The sequence below is a fragment of the Austrofundulus limnaeus genome, unplaced genomic scaffold, assembly GCF_001266775.1.
Source record: "Austrofundulus limnaeus strain Quisiro unplaced genomic scaffold, Austrofundulus_limnaeus-1.0 Scaffold75, whole genome shotgun sequence".
In the NCBI taxonomy this organism is placed as follows: Eukaryota; Metazoa; Chordata; class Actinopteri; order Cyprinodontiformes; family Rivulidae; genus Austrofundulus; species Austrofundulus limnaeus.
The window spans coordinates 1,795,618-1,807,306 of record NW_013952477.1 but is presented as its reverse complement, the minus strand read 5'-3'; the positions used below and the strand labels follow the sequence as shown (position 1 = coordinate 1,807,306).

Below are 11,689 nucleotides of genomic sequence, written 5' to 3'. Positions count from 1 at the left end.
GTGTGTGTGTGTGTGTGTGTGTGTGTGTGTGTGTGTGTGTGTGTGAATCTAACCTTTCGTTTAGCAAATTGACATTTTGCTAACATTTGAAACCGTTAATGGACCAATTAATTTCTGCTTAAATTATTTCTGCTTACTTCAGGTCAGCTAACGACAACAAAAACAACTATCTGCTCACATGCAGTGATTTGATTGTGATGAAACTTACAGCTTTGGAATCTGTGAGATCTCTGCTTTCAGACATACTGGTTTCATGTGAAGAAGCCATGGGGTGAAGAGCTGTGACCAAGAGTTTTTTGTTCACACCACTTTATGCAAATTTGTTTATTGCTGATTCAAACACTTGTGATTTTAACTGTTTGGTGGATGAATAATTGTTTTCTATGAGCTGTCGATCCCACACRGGTCTATGTTTAAATAAAAGATCTTGACTTAGCCGTTATCAGCTAGCTTTAGCTTCTGCTAATTTTCTTACTTGTTTAGAATTTTAGCGTTTAACAAAGCTAACTTTTTGGTTAGCTGTACCCACTGCCTTTCAAGTTGACGTTACAGAACCTTGAAATGAGCTGTCAGAAAATCTTTGAGGGGTCCTTTTAAATCTTCACAACCTTTAGCAAAATGTAGTATACTTGAAGTTCATTTTAATAAGTATACTTGAGTATAAGTTTAAGTATATCAGTATACTAGGCACCATGTACTACTAGAAAGTATACTGATTTAATATTTGTTTGTACTAAATTGGGACTTTTTTTTGCTTATAAAAAGTATACTTTAAGTATAATGTTATATCATTTTAAGTTTATAAACTTACCAAAATGAAGTATAGTTTAAGTACATGTCACTACGTTTACTAAAGTATATAAAAGTGCATTTCCCTAAGTGTACTTTCATTTACCATTATTTACCACTGATATAAGTATACTAGTAGTTTATTAACAGTATACTTCTAGGACTAAATTGGCCCACAATTAGTTTRTGAAAGCATACCTAGAAGTATACTGAAAGTAATCTAAGTATATTTTTAGTTTAATATTGGTGGGAGAAATACATTACAAATAAACCAGTCTGTGTGGAAAATGTACTTTCAGTGTACTACTAAAGTTTATCTTTGCMAAAAGTTTAGMCATTAGTATAGACTAAGTATACTTAAACTTCTACTATACATTTAGTACAAGCCAAGTATAGTGTAAGATAAACTTTGTTAAGTATATCTCAGATAAGTACATAAAATGTAAACTGGAAGTATACTCTTTTATTTTTAGATTAAAAATAGTATACTTAATGGATACTTGCATATACTACTTTTTGCTTAGGGAATGTATATTTTTTAATCACCTGGCATACAATTCATTCAGATACAAAGTGGACCTGCTTTGGCCCAGGAGCCTGGACTTCATCATGTTTGATTTTGATTGAATACTTTTCTCTTTGCCTGCTTCTAGAAAGAGAAGTCAGAAGAAACTTACACTCAGTTCAGACACTGCGATGTCCAACACGCTCCCCACGACGATCAGTGCATCAAAGGAATTCCAGGGATCAATGAAATAGTGCTGCACAGATGAAATAAGCAAACGAGTCAACGACACACAGCGGGGGACATGGGGCAATCAGAACCCTCAGAACGAAGCCTCACATGAGCCCGCAGAGCCATCAGCTTGATAATCATCTCGATGGTGAAAACCACGGTGAAGATCATGTTGAGGATGTCCATGATGGAGGTGAACAGTTTGGACTGTTCGTAATGCTGAGAGAGGCGAAAACACAAAACCTGACGTCTCCTAACCGAGACCGAAGATTTCTGTTGTTTCTGTTTGATCTGAGCAAAGTGTTACCTGAACAGCCAGAGTCAGCGTGTTTCCCAGAATCAGCACAAACATCACATACTCAAACTGGCTGGAGTTGATGATCTTCCAAAATTTCAGCTGTGATGGGTTCTTTGGGATGTAAATCTTGATTGGTTGAGCTTTCAGCGCATAATACACACACTGACGCTGGGGTCGGAGAGTCAACGTTTAAAACAACAGAAAAAACAAACAAACACGGCCTGCCTTTATGGGCACACACATCAGATTTAAAACAATAAATCAAAAATATATCCCAAACAGCCAACCTGATTTTTGTTGAGTTCACAGTTTTTGAACTCAGCCTCTCCTTGCTCTCGGAAAGTGATGATGACGAAACCCACAAATATGTTCATCATGAAGAAAGCAATGATGATGATGTAGATGATGAAGAAGATAGAAATTTCTACTCGGTAGTTGTAAATAGGGCCTCGGTTTATGGCGTTGGCGTCTACGGACCGGTACAGGATCCTATACAAAGTGACAGGAAGAAAACAACAACAAAATGAGGACATAAGGAATTTTGGCCAAACATAAATTTTCATAAGGTTAGCTTGGGCTTCAGATTGAGTGTCAAACCTGTGTTACAGTATGAGAGTAAACTAAATGTTAGAAAATAAATGTTATTCACCTGTGACTATTGTTCTGCTTTTGATATTTTTAGATTTTCATATTAGTGCAGAGGGGAGCGGCCAAAAAAAAAACAATAACTACACTTTTCACTCTTATTTTGTCCATGAGTCCCCACTCAATTAGTAAACAACTGTTTAATTTACAGAGCAAACCACATTTTTATAAACATTACAGTAAACGGCATAAAGATCAGAAAGTCTGAGTTGAACTAAACTAAAAACTGTAATGCTTTCCTTGTACTTTGGATGAAATTGTTGTAATAAATAAATACTCACAGTGGCCAGCCTTCAAATGTGGATACAGTGAACAAAGCCAACATGCCCATCAACACATTGTCAAAGTTAAAATCACTGTTTTCCCAAACTCGCTCTTTAACCATGGGATGGTTCATGTCTCCGTTTTTGTAGACCACAAACGTTCCCCTGAAATCAGACAATCGCTCATCTTTAATTAAACTGTTAAACAGGTGGCAAATTTGTTTTGGTGCAAAGAAAGAAAACTTACTTGCACTCTTCTGGTGTGTGTTTGGCTTCATCGGTGCAGCTGTAAAATCTCCCCTAAAACATCCAAAACAGAGTGAAACTCTCAACTTGGCTTTTATTAAAAAAATTAACAGGCTTATGAAAATCGGAAGATGTGACATTACCTTAAAAAGCTGCACTCCGATGCAGGCAAACATGAACTGAAGGAGTGTTGTGACAATCAAGATGTTGCCGATGGTGCGGATCGCCACAAAAACACACTGCACCACATTCTGTGAGGAAACACACAAGTGTTTTATAAAAACAGAACTCATAAGCTGCTATAAAACCTACACTTTCAAGGTGTTTTGATGCTGTCCAGTGGTGGGCAGCGCTAATTCAAAATTCTAAAGTGCTTGTCAATTTATTTAGGTCCGCAAGTTCAAAAGCACATAYGCTCAGTAAAACTTAGCAGAAGCTAAACATAAAGCGCAAGTTTTTCTTYGTTTACCAGAAAACGCTCCAGTATAACCATGAAACATGTCAGCACTTTACTGCCAGCTAGTGAAACAATTTCCTTTCACAGATTGACACATGTCATCGCGGTTCGGGGAGGTGATTTGTCRAAACACACTTTTAACTCGTGGTGTTAAAAAAATCTATGGAAGCTGAAATATTATTTGYGATTRGCGCTACTCAATTCTAAATTTAGAAAGTGCAAATCYGYACATYATTTGAAGAAATTAGYAAAACCCCTAAAGTACAAAGGAGAAATTTAGGTCCGCAAYTAGCGCATTTGCGCTTCAGGGAACTAGTGCCCATTGATGCTGTCAATAAATTATCAAACACCTTCCCTTTGATGAAAAAGATGWCTTCTAGTTGTTCTGAACTTATTTAAATTTACTAGACCGTTCCACCAAGTTACCCTTTTTGTGTCATTTACCACTACACTGTCTCAGGTTAAAACTGTCACTTTTCTCTTCAGTTCAGCGAACACAACACTCATGGTTTCCAAGAAAAATTTGAAGTTTCTGATTGGACCAYGCCAGAGTTTTTCACTTTCCCTCAGTCTCTTTGACACAAATCATCATCCCTCCACCACTGTGCCTGACAGCTTGTATAAGATGTTTGTGCGTATATGCTGKGTTTGGTTTTCTCTGAATATTAAGTACAGCTTTATGGCCACATATCTCCACTTTAGTGCCATACATTGTTCCAAATGTCTCGTGGTTTGTTCAGATGCAACTTTGCMAACTTGAGTTGTACTGCCATTTTAAAGAGAAGAGACTTTCTCCTGGCAGCTTTTTCTAAGTGTCCTGTCAGGGACTTGATGTATCAGACTRACCTCACAAGATTAAAAATCTGAAATATATTCTGCTTGTTAATAAACTTTTCCTCTAAAGAATAATGAATTTCAGTTTAGTTTTTATCAAATAAGTTTCAAAACAACAGAATGAGCCAAATGCTGTTGTTCAGCTGAGGTTGTTTTACCTACAGTATTTTGTGCAGTGTGTGTGGATGTGCACTGTAGGTGTATTAGAAAAAGCACTGTCATTTGTAAGAGACTATATAGACTGAGATGTGCATGCATGATTGTACATATGGATGGATAAATGTGGCTTGTAGAGTTAAAACACATTTAATGACTTCAGGTCTGTATGAATACAAGGGGTGCACCAAAAATAGATTCACATCAGAATCTTGATTCTTATTTACAACARTTCAGAGTCAATTATTATTATTTTTATTTTTTTAACAAAGCAAATCCAATGGTTGTCAGTCTTTATTTTGTAACTACGTGGGACGTCCTGATGTCACCATGCAGCTGGTTCTAGAGCGTATGAACGTGCAGAAAGCACTAAAACAAAGAGGAAACTACAGAAATGGAGGAAAGAGAGATTCAACCAGCCAGTCTTTGTTGAAGGCAAAGATTTGGGCTCATTTTGGTTTTTACTGAATGAGTTTTTACAGTTTTTTCATTGAGCTTCACTGTGTGAAAGGTTTGAAATGAAGATGAAGCACTTTGGTAAAACAACAAATGGGCTCACAWGATCAGTTTTGAATGAAAAATMGRTTTTGAATCGAATCGTGGCCCAAAAARTCWGATCAAATCACGAGATRGTACAAGATTCCCACCCCTACACTTGAAAATATTAGCATTTAAAACAAGCCTTGCTCAGAATCCTATGTTTTTTTTTTTTCCTTATGTCATGATAAATGAAATCTTGAAAAAGTGTGTACAGACTTTCACCATTACTGGGGAGTTTGTTCCACAACTGTTTTAAACACAGCTCTTGCATGATTTGTTATCTCAGAGTATGTGTTAGGGATGACTCCCAACTCACACCACACCTAATTCTAGCTCAGTAYCTATAAAACTGAACAGGTTTCATGGTRGTGGGTAATAAAAAAAAYGGTACGTGAGATGGAGCAGAGCGGTTTACCTTCAACCCTTTGGCTCTGTTGATGGCTCGAAGAGGCCTGAGCACTCGAAGAACTCGAAGAATCTTCACCACAGAGATCGCACTTGAACTGAAATCAGCAAAACACGATTGAAAATTCAACTGAGTCAATAAAGAAAACAAGATAAAAGACATCTAAAGACATGTTGAGCATCTCTGACTTGAGCAGTTTTGTTTCTTCTCCAACAGACAAAACATTTTTCAACAAAAAAGAACTCATCCAGAGAACCTACTCAACGTTTTTCAGATTTTTCTACCTGGATTATTGAGATGCATCAGGATTAGATAAAATACACTTATAATATCAAATATAAAACTGTACCAAGACAATCTTATATTTTGTTGCTAATAATGCTTCTGTTATACGTACTGTAGAAAGAAAGAAGTGAGGGAAACACTGACGACCAGCAGGTCGAGGAGGTTGAAGGCATTTCTACAGAAAGAACCGGTGTGCAGGAAAGCTCCGTACACGGTCATCTACATGAGGAGGAAGGAGTGACGAAAGAAAATGAAACGAGTTTTGAACAGTTTCCACACCGACTCGTCAGGCTGATGTTGTCAGGTTCAGATGYTACCTTTAGGACGATCTCCACGGTGAAAACCGAAGTGAAAACATAATCGGCGTATCCGAGCACCTGAGGGTGACAGAAGTTAATTCAGCTTTCAGTTCGCCTAGTCCTGAGGATTACGACTCGGATAACGTGACAGAGCCTTACAATGTTCCTGAAGGAGTGGGATTTGATGGGATCCTCAGCAGCCAGTGAAATACTACTGAGGATGATGAAGATAAGGATGAAGTTGGTGAAGTAGGGGTGGTGGATGAGGTTGTGGCAGGCGACTCGTAAACTGAAGGATGAATTGAAATGAGAGGGAAATGACACGTGTGTCCTGGGTTGATGTGAAATGTGCCTCATCTTTGAAAATACCAGTTTTTCTTTCCAAGGATGAAGAAGGAGCTTCCGTCAGGTATCGGCACAATCTTTTCTTTAGGTCCGGAGAACTCCGGCTTTAACGGAGCAACTCCTGCACACAAGATGGAGTGGGTTTTAWGTCTCAGTCAGTTTGGCTAATGTTTCTTTAGACAGATCACACTCACCCTCCAGTCCCTCGATGGCTCTCAGCTCCTCGTTCTCCTGCCAGTCATCCTCTTCGTTCTAAAGAAAACAAAAATGCAAAATAAAAAAACACCTGCTCTGTCTGACCTAATCTGACCTAAATAAATACAAAATATCTTGAAGTAAGAGCTGTTCTACCCCTTCGTCTTCATTTTCTTTTTCTTCGTCCTCATCCCACTCTTCTTCTTCCTCCTTTTTCTCTCTAAAAGAATATCCCATTAAATGAAATATCAGCAGCAAGAAAACGAAAGGATCAGAGACAGAAACGTATCGGATCTCGTTGCTCACTACGACTTACTCAACTTTCTTCTTCCCGCCGCCTCCTGCCAAGTTGTCCACAGCGATAGCCAAGAAGACGTTGAGCAGGATGTCTGGTCCCAAAATTAAGGAGTCAGATTTCTTTCTGTTGGGATCATTTCATAAAGTTCAGACTGTGCTGAGATTAGAAATACAGTACAAATGATTTTTGCCTCTCCTGGTACTCTTTCTATTTTGGTGCCTTTTTCTTTTGTTGAAAAGTGTGAGTGCAGCAATGTGCAAAGGTTATCCCCAAAGGTTATCAGATGGATCAGATGGATAGTTCGCCCCATGCTATGCTATGCTGCTTTAGTGTGGTGGGTTTGAGTCCAAGTTGGGGTGGCAAAAGTGATGCTCACAGCATCAACAGCACAGGTTCCATCCGAACAACACCCACGGCAGCCTTTGAAGTCCTACTGGACTCCACTAGACTTTTGCTCCAACCATCTTTTCTTTAACTCTGTCTAGTCTCCCAGTCCCTGCTGTGTAAAACCATCTCCTCAGCATGATAATGCCACCACCGTGTTTCACTGTGGGAATGATGTTCTTGACATAATGTGGGGGGTCATAGGTTTGTGCCAGACATGGTGCTCTCTTTGATGGCCTTCGAGCTCATCTGACCATGTTTGGAGAGAAAAAAAAATCCAAACAACTGTTTTTTTTTTTGCCTTTCTTTCAGCAATGCCTTTTTTTCTGGCCACTCTTCCATGAGGTCCAGCTCTATGCAGTGTCTGAAAAGGATACAGTTACCACAGACGAAGAGGATGACAAAGTAAATGCACACCACCATGTTGGGGAAGACTGGCCCTCCATAGGCCATGATGCCGTCGTACATCACAGCGTTCCAGTCCTCTCCAGTAAGGATCTGCGGCAAACAATAAAACAAGGCAGAAGCAACCAATCATAAGGAAGGACATCTTATTATAAACAGGTTAATGAGTTCTCAAGAGAGATGTTTCACCTGAAAACATGTTAGCAGAGCCTGAGGGAACGAGTCGAATGTGCTTCTCTTCATCTGAGTGTCATCAAAGTTGAATTTCCCTCCAAACAGCTGCATGCCCAGCAAAGCGAAGATGATGAGAAAGAGGAAGAGCAGGAGCAGAAGGGAGCAGATGGCTTTCATGGAGTTGAGCAGYGAGGTGACCAGATCAGAGAGGGCGGCCCAGTGTCTGGAAACCATCAGGAGGTGTGACTATACATCAGGACATGATCTAAACGAGGGAGYTCTCCTCCTGAGTTCCTTTAGGGGCTCCGCTTCCACTCACCGAGTCATCTTRAATATCCGGAGCAGTCGGATGCAGCGCAGCACAGAGATGCCRATGGGCGGGATGACGTCCATCTCCACAAGCAGCGTCTCCAGAATGCCGCCGCACACCACAAAGCAGTCAAAACGGTTGAACAGAGCCATGAAATAGATCTGAGGACCAAAGGCGTACATCTTCATCGACATCTCCAGAGTGAAGAGCAGCAGCAGGACTTTATTGGCTCGCTCTGATGGGGCAGAGAAGACACRCAAGTGATTCTTCACGAGTCAATAAATAATACGGATYGAGACCAAGAAAAGCAAGGTGGTTCATTTATCACCTTGCATCTCTGTGAGCCACTTGGGCTGGCCGTAGTGCTCTGAGGCACTGGCCACAGTGTTGAGAAACACCAGCAGCAGCACCAACCAGTAAAAGTTAGTGGTCTTCACTGCAACTCGACAGTTCTTTCTAAAAGTATGGTTGAGCTGGCACAGCTGGTCACTAAAAGGAACAAAGAAGACAGAGTTAAATGTTAAACTGTATCTAGAGGAGAAAGTTGTAGCAGTTTGTAGACAAGATTTATTTAGTGTAAAAAGTGCCTGAGCATGAGAACTTGGCTTCTCTATGTTTGTTTTTAGGACATTTGACCAAAAGTACCAACYGTTACTAACCATTCACTGGTATAAGAGAAGATTTCTTTGTTTTGTTCTTCTATGACAAAATAAATGCACTATTTCCTTGCTCATCAGAACTGGTAACATTGCTACTAAACAGATGTTAAAGCAATAAAACAGAAACTGTAATCAACCACTTGTTTTAATGCTTGCTCATACTTCGAGTCGCGTGTCTTGTTCCCCCTGCTGAGTGACAATAAATTGCGTAACTTGCGTCTGCTCTCCTGCTGCTATCCCCCCTGTGACAGCCATCGTTCACATCGCCCCCGGTCAGAACTCTGCGACGCGGACCTTGCGGCTCGGAGCGTGTGATTGGTTAGAAATTGGTGGGTGTGTTTGTTCAAGAGGAGCAATGCAGCAGTCCAGCAGCTCTGAGGAGCAGGACCAGAGCAGAACTTCGAGCAGCTCTTAGTTCTGGAGGTTGTATTGTTTAAAAGTTTTTTTTTTTGTCTGAAGCCTCTGGTTAAAAGAGTTAGAAGAGCAGCTGGTTTGATCCTATTGAACATGAGCATGCAGCTGATATTCACATCTTTTTTCCATCACCATTTTTAAAAAAAGGTTTTTCCTTCGCGGACTCTTGACCCAACACAATCATTGAGTGAAAAAAAAACATTATCCAGCCATCACTATTGTAAAATTTTGAGTTGTGGGATGGCAGAGAGAGGAATTATGATAATTTATAACCGGCAGTGTTTTCAGCCTGTTTRAACTCGGTCAGGAAAATGTGTCGGAAATGAAGCAATCACCAACCCGCTGTCTCTCGTCGTGTTGAAGTATAACTCAAGCTTTAAGGTTGTTTTTCTCTTTTTTTACAGTTTTCAGTAGAAAAATGTTAAAAGGCTAAAAAAATGTATTTTGCTGCAATGGTCAACACCTCAGGCCCCTACAGAYGTGTGTTTGTTGCAGATCTATGCTTTCAGCTTGTTTTAGAAGCTGACTTATGACTGTAATCACAAATTGGACACTTCTTAAAAGATTTCGAAACTATTACAGTCCTTCCAGCCCAAATCATGAATCATATAGTGTACGTGTAGTAGGGCTCACTGTTTTGTTTGCAGTGGGATTTAGTTTGTTCTTTATGTTCTGTTGCATGCTTTTATTCTTCTTTTGTGTTTTTAAAAATGCAAAATTCGATAAAAAGATATTTTTGAAGGTAAAGTTTTGAGTTTGCTTTCTGTCCAGTTTTAACTTTACCAGGGGTGTCTCTAACTCATTTTAATGAATCATTTTTTGTTGTCATCAATATAAAAACAAACAGCTCAAACACAAGAGAATTTAATAYGTTTGATGTCTCAAATGCTAAATTAATATGGATGAAACACAAACATGAGATTTTTTGATTTAAACCATAATAACAAWCTAATTTTAATTAATAATAAATAAAACTACATATTTTACAGTTCGATGAAAAGTCTCACCAGAAGCTATTGGCCATCATCTTTGCCCTGGAAAAAAAAATACAAAGAACAAAAAAATTAATAAATTTAAAGTTATTAAAAGTAATAAACCTCATGGCGATAATTAATTTAAACAGAACCGTCTTTTCTGTTATCTTACATGAGAGAAGCACAGAAGCCGTTGTCRTCATCAAGGTATGCAATATCATCATCAGAATCAGACTCTGTTGAACACAGATGAATACTGGCTGTAAGAGCAGATCAAACACAGCAACCATCACACTAATGTCTGCTGCCGTACCTCCACCATCCTCACTGTGTTTGTACCAGCCAAACTTCTTCATCATCTTTTTCTTTGCGATTGCAGCTCCTTTAAAAAAGCACAGATGCAGGTTCAATCATACTGCGAGGGAGCATCTGTTTTTGTGTATTTCAGTGGGAATGTGTATTTAACCAACGTTTGTTTCCTTCTTCGTCCACATCCTCAGCCTCTATGAGCCAGTCCATGTAGCCGATCATGTCCTCCTCCATCTGTTTGCTCTCCTGCGCCTTCTGCAGCTCGCCACGCGCCACGGCCTTCTCTCTTTCCTTAGAGAACTCTCTGTAAACATGAACACATGCAGCAGTGTAAACATATGTCTGAAGATTTGTTTTGTAAAGCAAAAAACAAAACAAAAAAAAAAAACCATGGAAGTCTGCAGTGCGGTGCCTACCCACCCGCTCAACACACCCAATACAAGGTTGATGATGAAAAATGAGCCGAAAATGACTAAAGAAACAAAGTAAATCCACGGTATGTCGTAGCCAATGGCATCGTTCATCTGTGTAGAGAAACAGAGAGAGAAAGCACATGTGAGCATTCTTAATGAGCCAATAAAGTTAATGAAATGAAATTTCAACTGGTGGAGGACACAGCTGACCACAGCATCCTGATCTCCTGGATGGGGCAAAGTGGTATCAAAGGCTCTGCACTAGAATGGTTCAGGTCTTATCTGTCTGACAGGAGTTTCTCTGTAAGCCTCCTACTCAGACCCCATTATGTGGAGTTCCCCCAAGACCAGTTCTCAGTCCCAAACACAATGCTCTTTAGGTGGGAGCAAAGCCGATTTTGGGTGGGGGGTTTTGGACCAAGGTGTGAATTGAGCAGTGGTGGCTGGTCAATAGGGGGCGCTAGGGCACCTCCACACCACTATTTTTGGTACACAAAAAAATTAAAATAACAAAATAAAATGGTATAAATGTTTTGAAAAAAATATTGTATATATGTTTTCTGATAAGTAAAACAAATTATTCAGAGTTATTGATGTGTAAACTTCCATTTTACTCATGAGCTTTTTCGTGTTGAGTCACTTCCGGGTCACGAGCTGTTCGGCGCTCCAGAGTCCCATAGACAAGTCATTGTAAGATTTTGGACATGAGCAGTAAGTCCCCAATGCAAAAGAATAAGGTGGCCTGGGGTGCAGCATGCGGCTGCCCCGCAACTGACCTCAGACAACCGGTAGTGGGTTACAGTACGTAACCGAGGTTTTTCAAGCATCAGGATCTGATCCAGCATGGATTAAAAC

At 39.8% G+C, this 11,689-nt stretch overlaps 1 protein-coding gene across 1 annotated transcript in view; it reads right to left on the bottom strand.

The window, feature by feature from the left end:
* Nucleotides 1–11,689, bottom strand: part of cacna1fa (calcium channel, voltage-dependent, L type, alpha 1F subunit a) — a 46,314-nt gene that overhangs the window by 24,419 nt on the left and 10,206 nt on the right. Inside the window, exons 8-31 of the mRNA XM_014010872.1 lie at nt 10,842–10,945; nt 10,583–10,725; nt 10,426–10,494; nt 10,285–10,348; nt 10,146–10,172; nt 8,394–8,554; nt 8,075–8,300; nt 7,771–7,978; nt 7,554–7,674; nt 6,811–6,883; nt 6,651–6,714; nt 6,494–6,551; nt 6,324–6,420; nt 6,114–6,243; nt 5,973–6,032; nt 5,768–5,874; nt 5,380–5,467; nt 3,121–3,228; nt 2,979–3,031; nt 2,750–2,896; nt 2,111–2,312; nt 1,833–1,991; nt 1,634–1,744; nt 1,467–1,550 (exon numbers count right to left, since the gene is read on the bottom strand). Of these exons, the coding sequence (XP_013866326.1) occupies nt 1,467–1,550; nt 1,634–1,744; nt 1,833–1,991; nt 2,111–2,312; nt 2,750–2,896; nt 2,979–3,031; nt 3,121–3,228; nt 5,380–5,467; nt 5,768–5,874; nt 5,973–6,032; nt 6,114–6,243; nt 6,324–6,420; nt 6,494–6,551; nt 6,651–6,714; nt 6,811–6,883; nt 7,554–7,674; nt 7,771–7,978; nt 8,075–8,300; nt 8,394–8,554; nt 10,146–10,172; nt 10,285–10,348; nt 10,426–10,494; nt 10,583–10,725; nt 10,842–10,945 (2,664 nt within the window). The remainder of the gene's footprint in view (nt 1–1,466; nt 1,551–1,633; nt 1,745–1,832; nt 1,992–2,110; nt 2,313–2,749; nt 2,897–2,978; nt 3,032–3,120; nt 3,229–5,379; nt 5,468–5,767; nt 5,875–5,972; nt 6,033–6,113; nt 6,244–6,323; nt 6,421–6,493; nt 6,552–6,650; nt 6,715–6,810; nt 6,884–7,553; nt 7,675–7,770; nt 7,979–8,074; nt 8,301–8,393; nt 8,555–10,145; nt 10,173–10,284; nt 10,349–10,425; nt 10,495–10,582; nt 10,726–10,841; nt 10,946–11,689) is intronic.